The sequence below is a fragment of the Quercus suber genome, unplaced genomic scaffold (assembly GCF_002906115.3).
Source record: "Quercus suber isolate HL8 unplaced genomic scaffold, Cork oak 2.0 scaffold_1106, whole genome shotgun sequence".
Taxonomy (NCBI): Eukaryota; Viridiplantae; Streptophyta; class Magnoliopsida; order Fagales; family Fagaceae; genus Quercus; species Quercus suber.
In genome coordinates this window covers 15,532-36,795 of record NW_027070511.1, presented here as the reverse complement: position 1 = coordinate 36,795, position 21,264 = coordinate 15,532, and the positions used below count along the sequence as shown (strand labels likewise).

The window sequence follows — 21,264 nt, the reverse complement described above, 5'->3', positions numbered from 1 at the left end:
AAATTACATAGTCCTATTTCTCTCTCTTCTTCACCCAACACAGACTAGAAAACAAAAACTGGAAACACAAAACTGAAAAACACTTACCAAACGCAGTAGTTGAAAACTGTTTTCTGTTTTGGAATTTTGAAAAAGAAAAATGTAACCCATCACTTGTTTGGCACCTGTTATCTGTTTTCTATTTTCAGCTCTTACTCCTTATAAACCACCCATATAAAAGCAAAGGAAACCCTATTCACTTGGTGTCGAAGCTTACTCAGTCGTCAAAAAGGTTTATAGCTTCTCTCTCTCTCTCTCTCAAATACGCCACAAATTTTGATAAAATTATTGGTGGTTTTATTTTTTTTTTTCTTTTGTTTTTCTTTGTATGATATAGCAGGGTCATTGGTGGATCTGAAGTGATTTCTGAACTTCAAGCCGTATAAGGTGATAATGGGTATCGGGTTTTCTGGGTTTTTTGGTTGCTTTGTCCTAAATCTGACATTATAGGTTTCATTTCCTCGTATGCATAGAAACAGGGTAAACAGACATGAATCCCATCTGGGTTTATCATTATTTTTCTTGTAGATAAATTATTTTGTGGTTATATTTGAGACATTGGGGTGCATGGGTTTCTGGGATATATTTCTTTATGTCTCTCAATGTTAATTTTATATGCTCATAATTTTGATGCAATTTTCACTGATATATTTAATTATGTAACTTATCTCCATGAGACAGAAAGTGTAAGAAATGCTCAAGAAATGTTTATACAAAGATAAAGTTTGAAACTTTCTTAATTTTTGAGCATTAACACAACGTGAGCTTTAAGGGCTACAGGACAAAGGCAAAGTTAACAACCCATTGTGTGAAAATATTTGAAGACTTTCATAGTTAATTTATTTGTTCTGTTGTGAAACCTGAAATTATGATGATCTTAGATCACATTGTGAAACCTGAAATGTATGTCAATGCATGCACCAAACTGAAATAAAAGATTTACAAATATTTATTTATGGGTTTCAAGAGAACAAGCACAACTGAAACAGCCACATTAAATTTGTATTATGGTGGATGGGATTAAGCTTGACTGGAATTGCAGTTGTAGATTGGGTGGTGTTATTGAATCTCAAGTTCAAAGGGAATTTTTACATTTTAGTAATGCTATTGATGCTCAGCTGAAGGAAGAAATAGATTTATAATGGCAAGTAAAGGACGATGTTGTATCAGCTATAACTTATATCTTTTTCTGGTGCATATGGGTTGGATAACTTTGGTATGGTCGATGAAGCGTGTGTATGCATGGGATAAATGCTGAATGTTATTGGTTCATGCTTATGTATAGGTTTCAGGTCATATGCATGCAACAATGTGGTCACCATCTTATTATTATGTCATTCTATATATCTCAGGTTTTATATTGCATATTGTTTATTTGAGGCTAATGTGAATGATCTTCAATAGATGGCACATGAATTGAATGAGGCGGAAGACCTCAAACTATGGCCTCCTGCAATTGAAAAGTTGTTTTTAGATATTATGATCGAAGAACAAGTGAAAGGGAACATGAAAACTGGTGTTTTTAAGAAGAGAACTTGGACGAAAATTCGAAATGAACTCAATGCACGAGCTAATCGGTGCTTTGGCATGCAACAACTTGAGACAAAATTTAATAGGCTCAGAACAAAACACGAGACCATTTTTCAAGATTTACGAAATTCTGGAATGGTTTGGGATTTTAAGACAAACACAGTTATTGCCAGTGATGAAGTTTGGGCGGATGTACTTGCGGTAAGTGTTTTATTTGTTCAATTATATTAGCAGTCTTTTCTTGGTTTGTGCCGTATACTATGGTATATGTGTTTCACTTGTTTATGTTGCTTTTTGGTAGGCAAATCCTAAAGCCAAGGACTTTTGGAAAAAAAGATGTGAACACTATCATTTGCTAAGAATTCTGTTCAACAAAGTTACTGCCACCGGTATCCTCCAAATTTCCTCCAACCAAGCAGCTCCAAATAGTGATGAAGAGCGTGAGCTAGATAAGAAGTTTCACAATGCTGGATTACATGCTGACCTGGATGATGATAGTGATGACAACACAAACAATGTCCAAAGGGGTCATGAGCACACCACACGTGGTGAGAAGCGTCCAATGCAACAAGAATGGTCTAAGGGGAAGAAGACTGCTAAGAAAACGGATGAACTTAGTGAGTTCGCACAGGGACTCCGGGACTATACTGAACTATGTAGGGCAAGGTTTCAAGCTAGTCAGGCTAAGGCAAGCGCTAAGAAATTTAGTAAATCTGTCACCGTTGATGATAAATTCTCTCTTGAGAAAGCTATGGGGATGCTCAATGAGTACACAGACCTGGATCATGATACCTACTTTAAGGTACTCAATGAACTCTGTAATTTGAATAGTAGAATTGCCTTCCTTACCATGGCAGATAAGAGGAAGAAAGCATGGATGGAGTTTATTGCGAAAGGAATCTGATCGACTTGTGGTTGTCCTTTCATTTATGTGTCATAGCTAACTATTATGATTTGGCTGCAATTTCTGATGGGGAAGTATTTGAAAGTTGAAGCCTTTTGAGATATTTGTATGCTTCACTTTATTGTATATAGTCACTATGATAAAAGGTTAATGCGGCCTAGTATTTTGTCTAGGAGTGATTATATGAATGAATTTCACTTTGGAATCTAGCGTGGTGTTATGACAGGTTTCGAATGGACATTTTATTGTATATAGTCACTATGATAAAAGGTTAATGCGGCCTAGTATTTTGTCTAGGAGTGATTATATGAATGAATTTCACTTTGGAATCTAGCGTGGTGTTATGACAGGTTTCGAATGGACATATATGTATTTCGTCACTTATGTGTTGAATTGAAAAGGTATCAATTGATGCCCTTTCTGCCTCTTGTAGAGCTTCACAATGACCTTCAACTCCACTGTCGACCCCATGTTTTAAGGCCTGTTTAAAGTTTTCCAACTCTTGAACTTGGGTTTTGCATACTTCCACCTCCTGCATCTAAATTCACATAATAACATCAACGTCATCATTCCCACTACCTTCTTCCAAGTAGAAGTCATCCTCGACAACACATTCTATATATATATATGTGTGTGTGTGTGTGTGTAATTTGATAATTGGGGGTTTGGGGATTTTAACACTAAACGTGTTTGTTTAAAATACTAAGATCTTGGCAACTGGACATTCTTATGAGAAATCCACATCACCCCTAGGCCAATAAATCTATATTTCCCTTTCACTTCATTCAATTGGCTATAAATTAATTTCTTAAAAAATATGGCTTTAAATGAAACTATAATAAGTCTATTATATATTTTGCTTATAAAAGAAATAGGAACTTAAGGTCAGGTTCTCTTTCATGAGCAAATCAGTATTTTTGAGTCACAAAAGTCTTGACTCGTTAGCTTTTGACATATAAATCAAATATATTCCTCCAACCGTTTATATAATCAAACACAAATTATCGAATGCCACAATTAATACATATTTTACTACACTGTTTGCTCATAATCTACTTCAGAGAAGGAATATAAGCCCATATGCATGAATAAGCAAAGCGAGTACTCATCTGCTAAGTCTATCAAGAGCTACATGGCAATGGAATGATGTAATCAAAAGTATTACGAGAGAAGAAAGGAAATTATGTATAATTTCTGTTGTAGTGATGTGATTTCAATGATTTTCTAGTTAAAGTTTTTTTCTGTAGTTCTTTACGCTTCTTTTAGAGAAAGCAAAATCTTTTATGATCAGTTATAAATGTTTGGCTTTTCAAGTGGAAAATCAAAGATACGTTGAGTATAACAAAGCCGTTTCATTCCTCTGCTATTGTGCCCTGCTATAAATATAAATATATATATATATATATTACATTTAGAGCAACCGCATTAAATCATGCAAAATCTTACAAAATGCAAAAAATAGTCTATTTTACACATTTTGAGCAAAAAAACACTCACATCAATAAGTGTAAAATTGTGCATAAATATACAAGTACTACAGTAACCATACATATATACGGTTACTGTAACTCGTGCATTTAATATTTTAGTATTTTTTGGTAGTAGCTCATGCATTTAATATTTTAGTATTTTTTGGTAGTGTTGGGTCTGTGAGAGAGAGGTGTAGTGAGTGAGAAAATAATAAAAAATTGTAAAATAATGAATATTTTATTGAATAGATGTGTAGAATAGATAGACTGATGTGGGTATTTGTAAATTTTGGTATGTAAAATAGAAAAAAGTAGTTTTTTGTGTGCAAAATAGATGGAAAGTTTGCATAAACTGATGCAATTGCTCATATAAGAGGAAAATCGTTACCTTGAGCATGTGAAACAAGGTAGAGGGGAAATAAAAATTGCTATAGAAATATGTTATCAGACACAAAATTCAGTTAAGTAAATCTTTGCACATTGCAATTACAAAATCCTCAAGGCAACATGTTCTACACAGTAACAATGGCTAAAATATTCATGAAGTCACGGACTAAAGTGTCCTGATTATATGTTCACTTTGTAATGAAAGTATTTTGAGGTTGACTGTAACAAGGCAAGCACAATCAATGATTTGCGCATAGTGTTTCATGGGCAATGAGATTAAAAAAGGGGTGGGTAATTTCTTTCAAATACAGATTGAATATATTGAAAACATGAAGATAAATCATTGTATCAGACATGGGGCAACTGTTTAGTAGAAGAATTATCTGATAAAAGTAGAGATCGATGTTGGAGCCCACACTGAAATTAGATCAAACCAAGAACTGTTAGCTCAGTCCCAACCCAGGCCCTAATTTTCCAAAATGCGACTGAGTCTCCTTTTTTTTTTTTTTGATTGGTGGTGTTTATTTCACACAGCCATGTATGCATAACTATACACACAAATGACCAGCTAGCTATCCCAGTTCCAAGTAAGCTTCTTATTATCCAAGAATAAGACAATCAAATGACCAACACTTTTTTTTTTTTTTTTTTTTTGATTGGTGGTGTTTATTTCACACAGCCATGTATGCATAACTATACACACAAATGACCAGCTAGCTATCCCAGTTCCAAGTAAGCTTCTTATTATCCAAGAATAAGACAATCAAATGACCAACACTTACTGATATCAGACTCAAGTTCGTTCCCAACTGATGGTTCTTGAAGAGCATGCGTAATTGAAGTTGGCTGTGTTCTTGAAGAGCACGGTCAGTGGAGGCTATGGTGAAGAGAGGCTCCAGTGGCAATGGTGGAGGTGGGCTCAACCTAAGACATAATCCTCTCTTTCCCCCAAGGGTCCAGCTGAGCTCTTCTAGAGGGGTTATTATAGCCTAGTTGGGTTGGGTACACCTCTAGATGAGCACAAACTTGACTCGATTCCACCCATGGACATTCCTAATTGAGATAGATACAAATATTTTTTAAATTATCGTAGCTATTGCATGAATTTATCCATTTAAATTTTTTATTATTGTTTTTATTAACATTTTGGATTTCCATGCATCATGCTTTCTGTATAATGTTTCCATTAGTTGATAAACAATCAATTGATAAGATAGGTTCCTAAGAATCAAGAGGTTGGGTTTAACGCAATAACATATGTCTTCTACAAAAAGTGACAAGTTGTAGGTTTGAGTTCGAAAATCCACATCATCAATAAAAATTTGGGTTAGAATGCCTGATTTCTTAATCCCACAAAAGTGAAAATTTTGTGCACTAAATATGACATTTTTAAAAAAATATTATTTGAAATTGCCCAAATATAAATAAGTCTCTTATTTTGCTGGACTTCATAAAACCGTGTGCAGGCAAGAATTAGATGCAGTGGACAAAGAGCCGGACCAAGTAGGTTCTACCATGTCGTACTTTTGAAAATTAATAGAGTGCTTTTAGGACCGCACACTTACCTACACATTTTGGGCTATTAACTTGCATAAGTGTCAATTTGTAAATGCATTACACCACTTTAGACATGTACCCATCACTTGATGGAAAAAAAAAAATAGTATATGTATACCTAAACACACTAAGAAAAAGGACAAGGCAGTATCCCTGTACCACACAAGAAGATGCACGTTTTGTCAAGATTGACTAGGTTTCAATGCACATGATTAATTTTCCACTCGACTCAAAATATTTATGGGGTTGACCTGAGTTACTTTAATTGGTGTTGTTAAAGAAATATTTATGCTGTTCGTTATTGCTTAATGATGTCATTAAGCAATAGCGAACGGCAATAACATTCGCAAAAAAGAAATTTTTAATTTGTGCTGTTAACATAAAATTTCCTTAATGACATCATTCTTTCTTTATAATGTTTTTTATTTTATTTAATTTTTTTAATAAACTTTTTGATAATGTTTTAATTAGTCCATAGACTATCAATTTTATGATGACTTCCTATGAATAAACATGAGCAAAGCTAAACGAGTAATATAATTATTTTTTTTATACCATTTAGATTGCACAAATATACATCACTCTTCAATTTGATTAATTTCATGTTGCACTTTTAATCATTTTTCTTGCATCATATGGTTAACGTCTAATTAACTATTAAAAATTATAAATAAATAAATAAATAAATAAAAAACAACAATTTTTTTTTTTTTTTTTTTTTGATTGGTGGTGTTTATTTCACACAGCCATGTATGCATAACTATACACACAAATGACCAGCTAGCTATCCCAGTTCCAAGTAAGCTTCTTATTATCCAAGAATAAGACAATCAAATGACCAACACCTACTGATATCAGACTCAAGTTCATTCCCAACTGATGGTTCTTGAAGGGCATGCGTAATTGAAGTTGGCTATGTTCTTGAAGAGCACGGTCAGTGGAGGCTATGGTGAAGAGAGGCTCAAGTGGCAATGGTGGAGGTGGGCTCAACCTAAGACATAATCCTCTCTTTCCCCCAAGGGTCCAGCTGAGCTCTTCAAGAGGGGTTATTATAGCCTAGTTGGGTTGGGTACACCTCTAGATGAGCACAAACTTGACTCGATTCCACCCATGGACATTCCTAATTGAGATAGATACAAATATTTTTTAAATTATCGTAGCTATTGCATGACAATTTATCCATTTAAATTTTTTATTATTGTTTATTTTAACATTTTGGATTTCCATGCATCATGCTTTCTGGATAATGTTTCCATTAGTTAATAAACAATCAATTGATAAGATAGGTTCCTAAGAATCAAGAGGTTGGGTTTAGCGCAATAACAGGTGTCTTCTACAAAAAGTGACAAGTTGTAGGTTTGAGTTCGAGAATCCACATCACCAATAAAAATTTGGGTTAGAATGCCTTATTTCTTAATCCCACAAAAGTGAAAATTTTGTGCACTAAATATGACCTTTTTTAAAAAAAATATTATTTGAAATTGCCCTAATATAAATAAGTCTCTTATTTTGCTGGACTTCATAAAACCGTGTGCATGCAAGAATTAGATGCAGTGGACAAAGAGCTGGACCAAGTAGGTTCTACCATGTCGTACTTTTGAAAATTAATAGAGTGCTTTTAGGACCGCACGCTTGGCTACACATTTTAGGTTATAAGAGCATCCACAGCCCAACTTGCAAATGGCATATGTAACAACATTTTAGCATTCACAGCCCAATTTCCCCCAGTAGCCCGCCTTGCAAATGCATCCTATTGCAAAAAAATTTGCAATTGTGCTACCGTGCGATTCTAAATGTAGAATCGCACTGTAGCTCAATTGTAAAACAAAAAAGGTTATTTTATTCTCCCACTGAAGCTCTCTTCTCAACACTCTCTCTTTTATTTCTCTGTCTTCTCTTCTCTCTCTTGCTTTTGTTCTATAGCTGTTCTCTCCTCTCCTCAAACCCAAAACTCTATTTTTCTCAAACCCAAAACCCCGTGTGGTGGTGGTAGCAGCAGAGGTAGGCACGGATCCTCCAATACGACATCATCTTCCTTGTAGCGGCGGCCTGGGTTGTGTGGCAGTGGTGGCGGAGTAGGTCTGAGTCGATGGTCTGTGGTGGTGGAGTGGGTTTACGGAGTGGGTTTGTGGTGTGGGTTGTGGGTTGATCTATGATGTGGCACGGCGGTGGCAGTGGTTTTGGGTCAATGGGTGGCAGTGGCATGGTGGGTGTGGGTTTTGGGTCAGTCCTTGCACAAAGACTCATTTCTGGTGGTGGTTTCTATGGTGGTGGTGTGGAGTTTGGGTTTGGGTTTTAGATTTGTTGTGGTTTGCTTGTTTGATTTGGGTGATTTTGGTATGGATTTTTTGTTGTGATTTTGCTGGGGTGGCAGGTGGATTTCTAGTGCTTGTTTGATTTGGGTGATTTTTTGTTGTGATTTGCGTCTTGTGATTTTGCTAGGTATGGGTTTGCTAGAGGTTGAGGCCGGTGCTAGAGGTTGAGGGAGAAAGAGAAGAAAATGAAGAGAAAAAGAGAAATAGCAAAAAAAGATTAAAAAAGAATATTTAAATAAAATAGGAAAAAAATAGAGTTTTGGAGTGTTGGGTGTATTGTAAAATGGTATGGTATAGTTAATAAAGTAGTTTTTTGAAATGATAAAATAGGATAGGATGAGATTTCAGGTTGTGGATGCTCTTAGAGCATCCACATTGATGGAACTAAAAATTTAGCTATTTGGCACTTACAAAAGTCACTTTATCTATTTTACCTCACTTTACAATACACCCAACATCAATGGATATATATTTTTAGCTATTTGATTAAAATAATACAAATAACTCATTAGAACAATAATAAAAACATCCACCACAAACTTCAGTAACCAACCACAACCACCTTCGCCATCAGCCACAACCACCACCACAACAACAACAACCCATTAAAAACAAAAAAACAAAACCAAGCCGCCCGACCTACCCACACAACCACCACCACCACACCACAGCCCAAAAAAAAAAAAAAAAAAAAAAAAAAAAGGAAGAATAAGAAGAAGAAGAAGAAGAAGAAGAAAAGGAAGCAACCAAGCAAGGCACCCAGCCACCGAACCAACCACACCACAACCCACCAAGGGTCAGTGGCAAAGGTGAGATGGGTCGGCAGCATGGGGAAGGAGAGTGGCCAGTGAGGAGTGAAAAAAAAGAAAAAAAGAAAAAAAAAAAAAAAAAAGAAAAAGATGAGAGTTGAGCTTCAGTGGCGGGCTGGCGGCGGTGAGAGGATGATGAATCTCGGCAAAGGTGAGAAGTGAGAGTTGAGAGAGAGAGAGAGGTGAGAGTTGAGAGTTGAGAGTTGAGAGTTGAGAGAGAGGTGACAGTTGAGAGAAAGTTGAGAGTTTGATCCGAACTAAATCGGGTAGAGGATAAAGAAATAGAAATACAAGAGAGAAAGAAATAATATTTTAATAGGAGGTGGGAATAAAAAATCAATTGTGAGTTTAGCTTTCAGCTACAGTGCACAGCCATAAATAGATATGCACTGTAACTGTGTAGGTAAAAATTTTACCTATACCATCATTAATGTAGCACCCTTTTTGTATATGGTGGTGCTAAAAATAGTTTTTTAGCACCACCAATATAGATGCTTTATTTTTAGCAACACCAATGTAGATGCTCTAACTTGCATAAGTGTCAATTTGTAAGTGCATTACACCACTTTAGACATGTATCCATCACTTGATGAAAAAAATAGTATATGTATACCTAAACACACTAAGAAAGAGGACAAGGCAGTATCCCTGTACCACACAAGAAGATGCACGTTTTGTCAAGATTGACTAGGTTTCACATGATTAATTTTCCACTCGACTCAAAATATTTATGGGGTTGACCTGAGTTACTTTAATTGGTGTTGTTAAAGAAATATTTATGCCGTGCGTTATTGCTTAATGATGTCATTAAGCAATAACGAACGGCAATAACATTCGCAAAAAAGAAATTTTTAATTTATGCTGTTAACATAAAATTTCCTTAATAACATCATTCTTTCTTTATAATGTTTTTTTTTTTTTTAATAAACTTCTTGATAATGTTTTAATTAGTCCATAGACTATCAGTTTTATGATGACTTCCTATGAATAAACATGAGCAAAGCTAAACGAGTAATATAATTATTTTTTTTATACCATTTAGATTGCACAAATATACATCACTCTTCAATTTGATTAATTTCATGTTGCACTTTTAATCATTTTTCTTGCATCATATGGTTAACGTCTAATTAACTATTAAAAATTATAAATAAATAAATAAATAAATAAAAAACAACAATTTTTTTAGTTAAGGTTGTTACAGAATATATTAATTAAAATAATATTATATATATATATATATTTTTTTTTTTGACAAGTGAGGGTGGTCCTAGGACCACTCCTACATACNAATATTAGCTTGTAACCCTATGCATATGCATGGATACACTTAAAAATATACAATAAAATGCATAATATAATTCATATATATATATATATATATATATATATATATATATAATTTAAATGCTATTGATAGTAATTTTTATATTTTGTTAAGTCTTTAAAAAATTTTGTAAAGATATTATTATGTATAAAATGTAAATTGTCTATTTTCTTTTAAATTATTGTGTAGCACTTTTTTTTTTTTTTTACGATTCATTTATTTTAGACTCTTTAGTTTTTGTATTTAATAACTCACTTGGATGAATATTTATGATGTGATCTCACATTTGATTCTAAAATTAAAAAATAAAACTCTTTAAGAATAAATAATTTATAACATATGATACAAAATTAGAACTCTAACTTAAAATTGTAACTTAAATTTCTTTCAGTTTCACCTATTATTATTATTATTTGTCCTACTCATGAACCACTTGCACGGAAATGCATAGTGGAAAATATCAGCCCAATTGCTCTAAAGTGCGATGAAAGTTTCCATGTAAGTCTTCAAAGAAGTAATTGTGTCATGACTCATGACTCATGACCTAACACAGTCGGAAAAAGGAAAAGATCCAATACCGTCTCACACGCCAAAAAAAAAAATGCATGATTTGTGAAGATTGATCAAAGTTTCCACCCGCAAAAGGTTAATTTTCCACCCCATGCGAGCTATATATTTATGGGGGTGACAAGAGTTAGTTGGAGGGATAAGCAATTAGTAATTAGCAGTGGTAAGAGATGTACTGGCGGCTCTATTTATATGTGAGGATGGTCCTAGGACCACCCTCACTTGTCAAAAAAAAAAAAATATATATATATATATAATATTATTTTAAATTAATATATTCTGTAACAACCTTAACTAAAAAAAAATGTATATATATACTTTAAAAATATATATTATATACTAAATTAACCTATTTTAACTACCTTAATAAAAATGTTGAACACCTTTACTTGAGAATCATAAAAATTTGAGTTCAATAAATATAAGAATAATGCTATATTTATAACATTTTCACAATAATTTCACAATAAATTTTATTTGGTAAACTGTTACTAATTCTAATCCGGGTTCAATATTGACATGTTTTACCTGTTATGATGTATGCCCTTAAATCTTATTGTATAATGCTATATATGACATTATGTATGACTTAATGTTGTGATTGATAAAGTTGTTTTATTTTTATCTAAAATAATGGTAACATAAATATTTGGACATTATCATATAATCCATGAGATGCATAGTATGTGATTTATGTGATTTAGTCACAAAAGATATAGATCACAAGTTTTTTGTAAACTCAGAATTTTAGTTCGTAGTTGGTGATGAAATTGGGTATTTTATCTACGAAAATTATAACATATCAACTAAGATGATTTGTCTTGATCATGGAAGTAGAGACTTCTAGTTGATATGTTGATATGTTTTAAGAGTTAAGACATATTGAACTGGATCACTATGAGATTTATTATTCTTCTAACAACTGTCAAATGAATAATAAATCACACGACTTCTATTTACTTGAACTTTTAATCCTGAGAGAATAATGAACATGATCATAAAGTGTAGGTTACTTTGATAGATCAAGAGTAAGATCCAAAGTTACAATCAAAATTTCAGTATGTTAGGCAGTCACATTTAGTGTTGATGGAACATATATTTTCAAGATGGAATTCATAATCTTTTAACGGAGATAAAAAAACATTCCCTTGAGATAAGTTTAATAGGTTTGATTATTCAGAATGTTAGACCTAACTACTTTAGTAAAGAGTTACTAAAGTATATATTTATAAAATTGGATTTCATAAATATATGATGAATAACTTAAAGAATTAAACCGAGTACTTAAAGATTAAGATGTAGTAATCTTCAAAGTGACAGTCTATATTCATGACTTTGTATTACTAAAATATTTTATGAACAGGTTGCATGTACAATAAAGTCTTGGAATATAATTTATCCTTATTTATCCTTTTCTTTGTTTTGATGGAGATTTTTTGTTTATTTTTTCTGTAAAAGTTCAATTTTGAGCCTCAAACAGGATGGATCGAAGTATATTCTGGTTGAAACAAGGTTTTTGTTCGTTTTTGTTGATTTTTATATCTGTTAAGAGAGGCTTCCCGTGCTTTAAAGTTGTTTTTTATTTTTGGTTACTAGGAAAATAAGGGTAGAAGAAGAAGTTGAGCTTTCAATTCTGGGTTTTTAACCCCTATTTGGTTTCCAAGAAAGCAAAGCAAAATGAAATGAATGAAAAAGATACTTTCAATTCTAAAAATTAACCTTAACTTTTTTTTTTTTGGGTAAGTTTATATTAACATGGCAATACACATGGCATAAAAATATTATTTAATTTTGACCGCTAGCCACATTATTATTTTCCATATATCACTTAACGATAAAGACCTTTTTGACACAAAACTAAAAAGTTAGGGGACCAAATTAACACATTTAAAAGGTCAGAGATCAGATTGATAAATGATGTAAAGATTAGGGACTAAATATATAATTTATCTTTATCTATATTATTAATAAATTAAAAATAATAATTTGTTATCTAATAAACTTGTTTACAAACTTATATATTCAAATCTTAATTCTTTAAGTATATACAAATACATTTTAAACAAATACACACACACACACACACCAAATCAAGTCCCTCAATTTTATTTACCTTTGCACCAAAACTGACTGAATGTGTAAGGCCATTGAATCGCACTGATGGGAGTGGTCAATTTGGGTGCGAGCTTAAATTTTTGGGCAAAAACAAAACAGTTTTTTCGAGGAATTCTATTTTATTAGAATCCTATTTTAAACTTAAAATAGAATGGAAAAAATAAAATAAAACAAAGTAGAAAATTCCTCGCATTATCATCACTAAAAAAAGTATAAGAACAAGGCGTCACTAATTAAGAAGGCTATTTAGGCCCTGAAATTTATTATGCAATGAATTTTACATATTAAGTTTGATTATGCCAAATTATTTAGTTAGGTTTTAATCACAAAGAAAATATAGGCATAAGTAGTCACCAATTGCAAATCAACCAATCACAATAAATACAAGACACTTCTTCTATAAAAATAAATAATAAAATAATAAAAATACAAGACACACGATATGGTGACAAAGTGAAAAACTGATACCCCCCTTCCTTTTTCTCCTCCTCCAGGCTCCAACCAAAAAAGAAGATATAAAACACTATTAATATATTAAATGGACCAAGTTTTATGATCATTCTTATTCTTCATTGCAAATAACTTTAAACTATAGCCACATGCTAAAGACATATCACAGTTCTATTTCTAATAATTCAGTCCAACAGGCAACTTTCAACAAGTGCGGTGTTTTTTTTTTTTAACAAATTCTTGAATCTGTACTTTTCAATCCAAATGAAATGGTTGGAAAGAGGATTAAAAATACCTTGGGCATTACAGGTATGTCTTTAATTCCCCACTTAGGCTGGAAACCAATTCCTAGAAATCCAATTCCCATTTCCTCCGCAACAGCTTTAACCTATTAAAATGAAGCATTTGAAGACAAATGATAAGTTCAAAAGCATACAATAGACACTTTTCATGAATCTGAAAAAATAAGGCAAAAGGCCACTAAGTTCAAATTTAATCATGCACTATATCCTTTTTTCATAAGCAACAAATTTCATTAAAGAATTAAACACCATATCTAATCTTACATAATAATATATTGATTTTTAGTTTATCAAAGACTCAATATAGACCACGTTACATTGCTCCACCCCTTTTTTATTATTAACAAAAAGAATAATGGCTGTGTGTGAAGCCATTATTTTAAAATAAATAAAATAAAAACTACCTTAGAATGCAAAGATTAGAAAAGCTTACCCAACCAAAACTCCTAGATAGATCATTCCCAGTACCACATGGAATAATTCCTACAGGAGGAAACGGCTCCCTATTCTCTTTTTTAAGCTCTCCCAGACTTCCCACCCATCACAAAGCAACAACCTACAGAAACCAAAAAAAAAAAAAAAAATTAGGGATCTTTAGAAAATTTGAGAATGTGAGTGAAAGGGAGTGATGGAGGCTGTGTGTGAAGAGGGAGGGAGAGAGAGAGAAAGGACGGGGCGGCTGAATGAGAAAGAGACGCTAGGGTTTTAGTTTAAGATGTTTAGTTTTATATAAATTCAAAACGACGTCGTTTTGATAATAGAAACTTAAATAATGAAAAAAGCTATTTTGAGGGTTAGAACGTACGACAGGAACTTGAAAACCACACGTGCTTACCAGTAAGGCAACTAACATTTGTTCGAGTACTTTACCTATAATAATATATATAGTCCTTAAAATAATAATAATAATAATAATAATAATAATAATAATAATATATAGTCCTTATAATAATAATAATAATAATAATATATAGTCCTTATAATAATAATAATAATAATAATAGTAGGTGTTTTTGGTCTTATTTTAGTCATTGAGGGTATTTTGGTATTTTTTGTAGGCATGAGGTANTTAAAAGCGCCGGGACAGGTCTTTTCCCATAAGGGAACGGAGGGACCTGTCCCAGCGCTTTTAAAAGCGCTGGGACAAGTCTTTCTCATAAGGGAATGGAGAATGACCTGTCCCAGCGCTTTTAAAAGCGCCGGGATAGGTCCTTCTACGTAAAGGAATGGAGGGACCTATCCCAGCGCTTTTAAAAGCGCCGGGACAAGTCTTTTCCACAAGGGAAGTCAGTAACCCTATCCCAGCGTTTTCGGGCTTCCTATACCAGCGTTTTTGAGAAACGCCGCTTTAGGCCTCCTATTGCAGCGCTTCTTAAAGCGCCGGTTTTGAGCGCTGGTATAGGGTTATCTATTACAGCGTTTTGTAAAAACGCCGGGAAAAAAACGCTGGGACAGGTCGATCTTGACAAAACATGCATCTTCGTGTGTGGGACAGGATACTGTCTTGTTCTTTTCTGAATGGAAAAATCCTATCTCCACAACATTTTTACAACATTTTTATAATAAATTTTAAGTGACAGGTTGTTAATGGTTGTTATTATTAGGGCAAAAAAGTAATTTCAGTAGTAGGTTCAAATTTGAACTAATAACAACTAACCATCTATGATTTGTTGTAAAAATATTAGAGACGTATCACTTCTCTTCTTGAGTATGTTAGGTATATGCATATTATTTTTTGAGTGGTCTAATCCAATTATAAACTAGACACTTATGCAAGTTATAACACAAAATGTGTGGCTAAGTGTATGGTTCTAAAAGCACTCTACGAGTTTACTAATAAAGCCAAATATTAAAGAGTATATATTATGATATGTAAAAGTAAAATTTATTATGATTCCAAGCTTTAAATGATAAGTAATGTTCGAAATACAAACTTTTTTTTCTTTTTACACACCGTTGATGTGGTGGGTAGTTATTGGTAAATGAAAAGGTGATATTAATGGTTTGCTTAGACGAAAACCAATAAGAAGTAAGTCACATTATCAGTTTGTAAAAATGTTGTAAAATAGTTTATAGTTGTACCGTTACTCTTAAATGATAAACCTTGTAAAGGGCATTATGATATCTAAACAAAAGATTTAGGCTTCTAAACCTCCGGACAAAAAGCTAATAATTAATTCTCTTCATTCTTTCTAGGAAAATGTCTCTTACACAAACTCACTTACACACATCGTAAGCACACACAAATTTTTCAACTAAAATCATAACTTGAAGTCAAGATTTCTGCCCAAAATGGCGTGTGTACAATGTAAATGGGTGTGTAATAGACATTACGCTTCTTTGTAAATAAAATTAAAAATAAAGAAGTAATAATAAAGAGAACAAATAATGAGATTGGAAAAGCAAACTCTAAGCCTACATAAAAGGCATTCTACTAACTTGTACAATACATTTTCATTGTTTTCAAATGTTTGGTGCAATACAAAATATCCTTGTCAAACTGAAAATATTTTTAAATGCCCATTCCATTTCAAAACTCATTTATCTCCTCCTTCAAAGTATAAGATTGCCAACTTGGTAATTTGGAGTGGAATATCTGTCCACAAAATCTACTTTCAGTGGTGAGTTGCAAAATACTAAGACAAATATCTCATTCGGTGAAATTGGACCCATTTTTGAACTTTAGATGTCTCAAATTAATTAAGCATCAATAAAAGTATTTGGAAAGGTGTTAAGACATTAAATAAATGCTGATTAATAATAAGTTGTCAAGAAAAGAAGGAAAACTTCGATAAACAAAATTTCAACAAAATCAAAACAATAAAACAAAGAAGGATACAAATGATAAGAGAAAATGTTGTGACATACCTTGCGTGGTAAAATAGCCAGATCATTATCCACAATGGACACTGCCCTATGACCAATGGTATGCAATACCTCTTCATAACTGCAAAGATTTATGGTGTAGACAAAGATCCATGCAAAAGTTTCTTTAGTAATATCGATACTAGAGTTTGCTACTGACTCCCTTTATATATATATATATATATATATAAACAAGAGAGGAATTGGAAGCTGAATTATATACTTTGTAATAAATGTTTTGAGTAATAAGAACATCCTACATCCTTGTTTTAACCAACACTCTTTGGTTTACACAATTGGTTGGGGAAAAAAAACACTTTGAGCAGGTACGGAACCAGGATTTGAACTTGGGGGGCCAAATCTTAAAACAATTTTTTTTTTGATGAAAATAAAAACTAATACCTATTTCATATTTAACAAAATACTACATATAAAATAAGTGTTTCTTAAACATTTGATATTATAAAAATGTCGACAAAGTATAACATACAAAATAAGTATTTTTTAAACATTTCAACACATTTATCAAAATGGAACTCGACGCTCTTTTAAGTCTCGAAAGTCGTCTATGATTGAACAAAAATAATAATAATAAACAAAAATAATGAACAAAAAAAAGTTGGAAAAAAAATAAATTTAAAGGATGGATTTAAAATCTTACCGAAGCCTAAAAGAAGTTTTGTTGGGGACATTTATTCAGGAAATGAAATATAGACTTAAAACTACCCCTACAAACTCTATAGTTCATGGCATGCGAAAGAGATGCAGTTACGAGTAAAAAACGGCGAGTAAATGATTGGTACAACATCAAGTTCGCAATAAAAGAGAGAATAGCTCCCCTTGAATTCAATGAAACTTCCAAAATGAGAGCCATGTTTGACCAATATTCCTAGCTTTTTTTTTGGGGGGGGGGGGTGGGAATGGTCCCCTGCCCCTATGTAGGTCCGTCCCTGACTTTGAGCACAAGAATTCATGAAAAGGATGCATAATTTTTTGTTACAAATTATGTGATAAACTTGTTGACATCGTGTTTTGCTACGTAATTTTTTTTTTTTTTTAGATAGTTATTTAATGATGCCCAGGTATTCGAAAATTATTGTTGCATCCTAAACTATAATTGAAGCATTGGAAATCAAGCTGATGATTCTTGTATACCTCACCCAAACGTATGCTAAAAGAGTTTCATAAAAAAAAATGTTAAGTCTAATTTGACCAAGGTTGAACAAAATTGTCCAAATTTGAACAAATTTTTGATCATCCAGTTAGAGTAAATGAGTTGCTATCTTAAAAAGCATGGAAATTTCTCTCAATTTAACTTCTTATGCTACAAAATCGACTCTAAACTGGGAGATATTTTGAAATTAGAGTTAAAATTTCTTATCGAGTAATCTTTGGGGTCCTTAAATTTCTCCACCATGATCCAAATGAACTAAAATTAGTTGTATTTTAATGTTGATATAGAGTTTTCGACTATTTGAAATTTGCCAAAGTAGAGGTTAGTAACTAGTAAGGCCAACACAAATTAAAGGATGTGAAAGGGTAAAACATGGAATAAACAAACTCTATACAGCAAATGTTGTGTGCTTGCTCTCTGATTAAATTTTTTTTGTTGGTTTTAAGCTTTGGCCTCCCCAGGTTTGAATCTTGGTTCCGTCCCTTGTTGAAGAATTCAAAGGTTCTAAAGTGGTTGTAAGAATTCTCTTCCTATAGTAAATTGCTTGTTTGGGGAAAGTTTACTATGTAGTGGTTTTCCTTCATAGAAATATTGGGGGGGGTGTGAGTGATAGCCATAGTATTCATATCTTGTAGTGTTAACCTTTTGAATTCTAGCTTCTGCTACACAAGCACATTATAACTATTGGCATCTTCACCTTTCTTTCGTTCCATGAATGTCACAAATGCAAGTTTGATGAAAAAATCAATGTGAACTTTTTCAGCATAATTATTAGTTTGTTATCAGAATTTGGCTTGATGATTATTATGAAATGGGTTGCTTATTTATCAAGTGTAATTCCTTAAATTTCTGTGAGTTTGTGATGGAATTCTATTTTGTTCCTTAAGTGACTAAAGTTGTAGATGCTAAAGTTTCCTTGGAAATATTCCTTAAATTGCTAATGAAAATTTCACTTTGATATTTCCTTTTTTACATGTTGTTGGGTTTTGTTGTGTGAATGAATTGTTGTGTTGTTGAGCTCAATTAGTTGGGTGTTGGGAGCTAAGTGCGTAGATTTTGATGTGGACATTATGGAGGGAATGAAATTGTTGTACTTTAAAGGACGTAGGGACTCAATTGATAGCAATGTTTAATAGTAACTCCATTGGAGTGTTCATAGAGTCTTTGCTTTTTTGTACATACTATTTCATTGTATTCTTTAGACTTATTGGTGTTTAGTGCACCTGAAGTAGTCTTTTGTCAATAGAATTATTATTTACCTATTAAAAAAAAAAAGAGTAAGGTGAAGGGTGAGGTCCTAGCTTCAAGATCCATTGGCTGTTTGTGTAATTTACCAATAAAATAACTAAAATTTTATGTTGTAGTTTCAAATTTAGAATAGCCCATTCACTTAGAAAATCTACGTATCTTTTTCATGCACATTTATGTGTATGATGAAGGCATGAAGTCTATGTCATTCTTTCTAGTGGTAAACTAACATTTTGTAGAGAAGTTGCGTGAGTTAGCTTGGAGTGGAATACCATATTATATGCGCCCTGATGTGTGGAGGCATCTCTTGGTAAGTTTGAGTTCTCTAATACTAGCTATTGGTTTTAAAAAGCATGATTACCGGAAATATTGGGCTTGTAATTCAAAGTTGCTTAGTCTTAGAAGTAAATTTCAGATTTATAATCAAATGTTTCTTCGTGTACAATTAGAGATATTGGTTTCAGTGGAAAGCTTTCAAATTGGATTTAACTTCTTTTTTTTTTTTATCAGACTGATAATGAAAACTTATTTCACAAAAGATGTTAGTGCTACATAGATGACAATTCACAAAGGGTAGTATTGGCTATTAAATGCTCCCTTCATTCTTATGTTACAGAAGTTTAGATCTTGCTTTTGCCTTATAATGTTTTTCTTTTTTTGATAGTTGTTTTTGCCTTATAAATTTATAATATGGCTAGTAAATGCTCCTTTTTAATTCTTATGTGATGGTACCTTTTGTTGATCTTGCTTCTGTCCTTATCTAATTTTGTTGAAGATCATTTATTTGAAGAACTTTCCGCTAGTAGTAGTGAAAAAGGACCTGTTAATTAAGGGGGTGACCGAGAGTATTATTTTTGATTGGATAGAATGGCATAAAAGAATACATGTAAACAACCCCGATTTATTTGAAGAACATGGCATGTCAAGGTAATATGTGTGTTTAACTAACAGTCTTATTTTATTGGTCATAACTTGATGATTAATAGTTTCATGATTACTATAGGCAGAATTGCCATGGATGTAAAGCTAATTGAATTAATATTGTGAATACATGTAGGCACCCTAATTTGTATCAGCATTACTAGTTAGACAAGTCCGTCTTCATTTAAAATATCCTTTGTTCAACAATTCAAAATGAAATTAAGAATATTTGGTTACTATTATAAATGGAGGAAAAAAAAAAACCCTCCCATCCCATAGAGCACATCAACCTAACTCACTTTAGCTGCAGATTTTCTATACATATTTTATTGTAAAAATTGTATTATTGGTAATTTATGCTTTTCTAGAAACTATAATATTTAGGAATTTTATTTCGACTAAAGTAAAGGGGAGCATATTTTCGTAGTTATTCCAAGGGCTTCAATGGGAAAGGATCTTTTCAAATGCTTTAATAAAAAGCTTTCTTGGGTTTCCCAGATCTTTTCCGTGTTGTGGTTGGTGAGGAATCTTCCATATTGCATTACCAAAATGTATATCTTATATATATTGCCCAGTTGCATCAGTGCAGGAAACATGTCACAATTTCCATCACCTTACTATATCTAATCCTTCCTGTTTCTTCACCTGTTTAACATTTATATCTTACCAAAATTTTTAAGTATAATATGCTGGGTCTTATTGACTGGAATACTTTTTTGAAATGCTCTAGAACCTGTTTCAAGACACATGGAGGAGCAAGGGCAGGAATTTCTTGAATTTGCTTTCTGCTGGTTCAACTGTCTTCTAATACGAGAGGTTTGCTTTCTTCTACAAATGTGTTTTTTGTATAAGGAATTGTTGTATTCTCCTCTCTTATTATACCATAGGTTTTGTTAAGAATGTGAACCTACAAAGTTGTGTAGAATGTATTATTTTGTTCATAACATTCTAGACACTTGGAATGTATTATTTTGCGTATATATAACATTCTAGACATTTGGGATGTAATTATTGATATGGTGTAATTAAATATATTTAGTTTCTTGGTTTAATGTGGTATTGTATTTGCTATTGGAAAATATTAATTGTGATTCATTACAGTTGCTATAAAATAGGTATTGAAAAATATGTATTGTAGGTACATTACAGGTGCTAAAAGAATTAAATTTTTTTTTTATAAAAAAAAAATTAGCCACCTAAACACCAACCCACAGCAACCTAGCCCCCTAAACACCAACCCACAGCCACCCAAACACCAAACCACCATTTCCGGCCATCCAAACAC

At 32.6% G+C, this 21,264-nt stretch overlaps 1 protein-coding gene and 2 long non-coding RNA genes across 6 annotated transcripts; 2 read left to right on the top strand and 1 right to left on the bottom strand.

Moving 5' to 3' along the window:
- Positions 1–225: 225 nt before the first annotated feature.
- On the top strand, positions 226–2,682 carry LOC111984259 (uncharacterized). 2 transcript variants are annotated; one of them, XM_024015885.2, is made up of 4 exons: positions 226–271; positions 380–426; positions 1,444–1,770; positions 1,871–2,682. In XM_024015885.2, exons 3-4 carry the CDS (start codon positions 1,444–1,446, stop codon positions 2,471–2,473), a joined length of 930 nt encoding a protein of 309 aa, XP_023871653.1. In that variant the 5' UTR covers positions 226–271; positions 380–426; the 3' UTR covers positions 2,474–2,682. The 2 variants fall into 2 exon arrangements, with proteins under 2 accessions (XP_023871653.1, XP_065625370.1); XM_065769298.1 differs by lacking the exon at positions 226–271 and having other exon boundaries at positions 285–426.
- Positions 2,683–13,685: 11,003 nt separating this feature from the next.
- On the bottom strand, positions 13,686–16,657 carry LOC136065735 (uncharacterized). 2 transcript variants are annotated; one of them, XR_010627335.1, is made up of 3 exons: positions 16,640–16,657; positions 14,205–14,327; positions 13,686–13,857 (listed from the first exon to the last, which is right to left on the bottom strand). It is a non-coding gene; the product is annotated as an uncharacterized LOC136065735 (long non-coding RNA). The 2 variants fall into 2 exon arrangements; XR_010627334.1 differs by lacking the exon at positions 16,640–16,657 and having other exon boundaries at positions 14,205–14,464.
- Positions 16,658–18,410: 1,753 nt separating this feature from the next.
- Positions 18,411–20,990, top strand: LOC136065736 (uncharacterized). Of its 2 annotated transcripts, none has more exons than XR_010627337.1 (2): positions 18,411–19,368; positions 20,710–20,990. It is a non-coding gene; the product is annotated as an uncharacterized LOC136065736 (long non-coding RNA). The 2 variants fall into 2 exon arrangements; XR_010627336.1 differs by having other exon boundaries at positions 18,411–19,985.
- Positions 20,991–21,264: the final 274 nt, after the last annotated feature.

Bases quoted from the DNA above. Each gene is read 5' to 3' on its own strand.
- LOC111984259 (XM_024015885.2), top strand. From the start codon at position 1,444: ATGGCACATGAATTGAATGAGGCGGAAGACCTCAAACTATGGCCTCCT. The intron at 1,771-1,870 runs GTAAGTGTTTTA...GCTTTTTGGTAG, and splicing joins TTTGGGCGGATGTACTTGCG to GCAAATCCTAAAGCCAAGGA.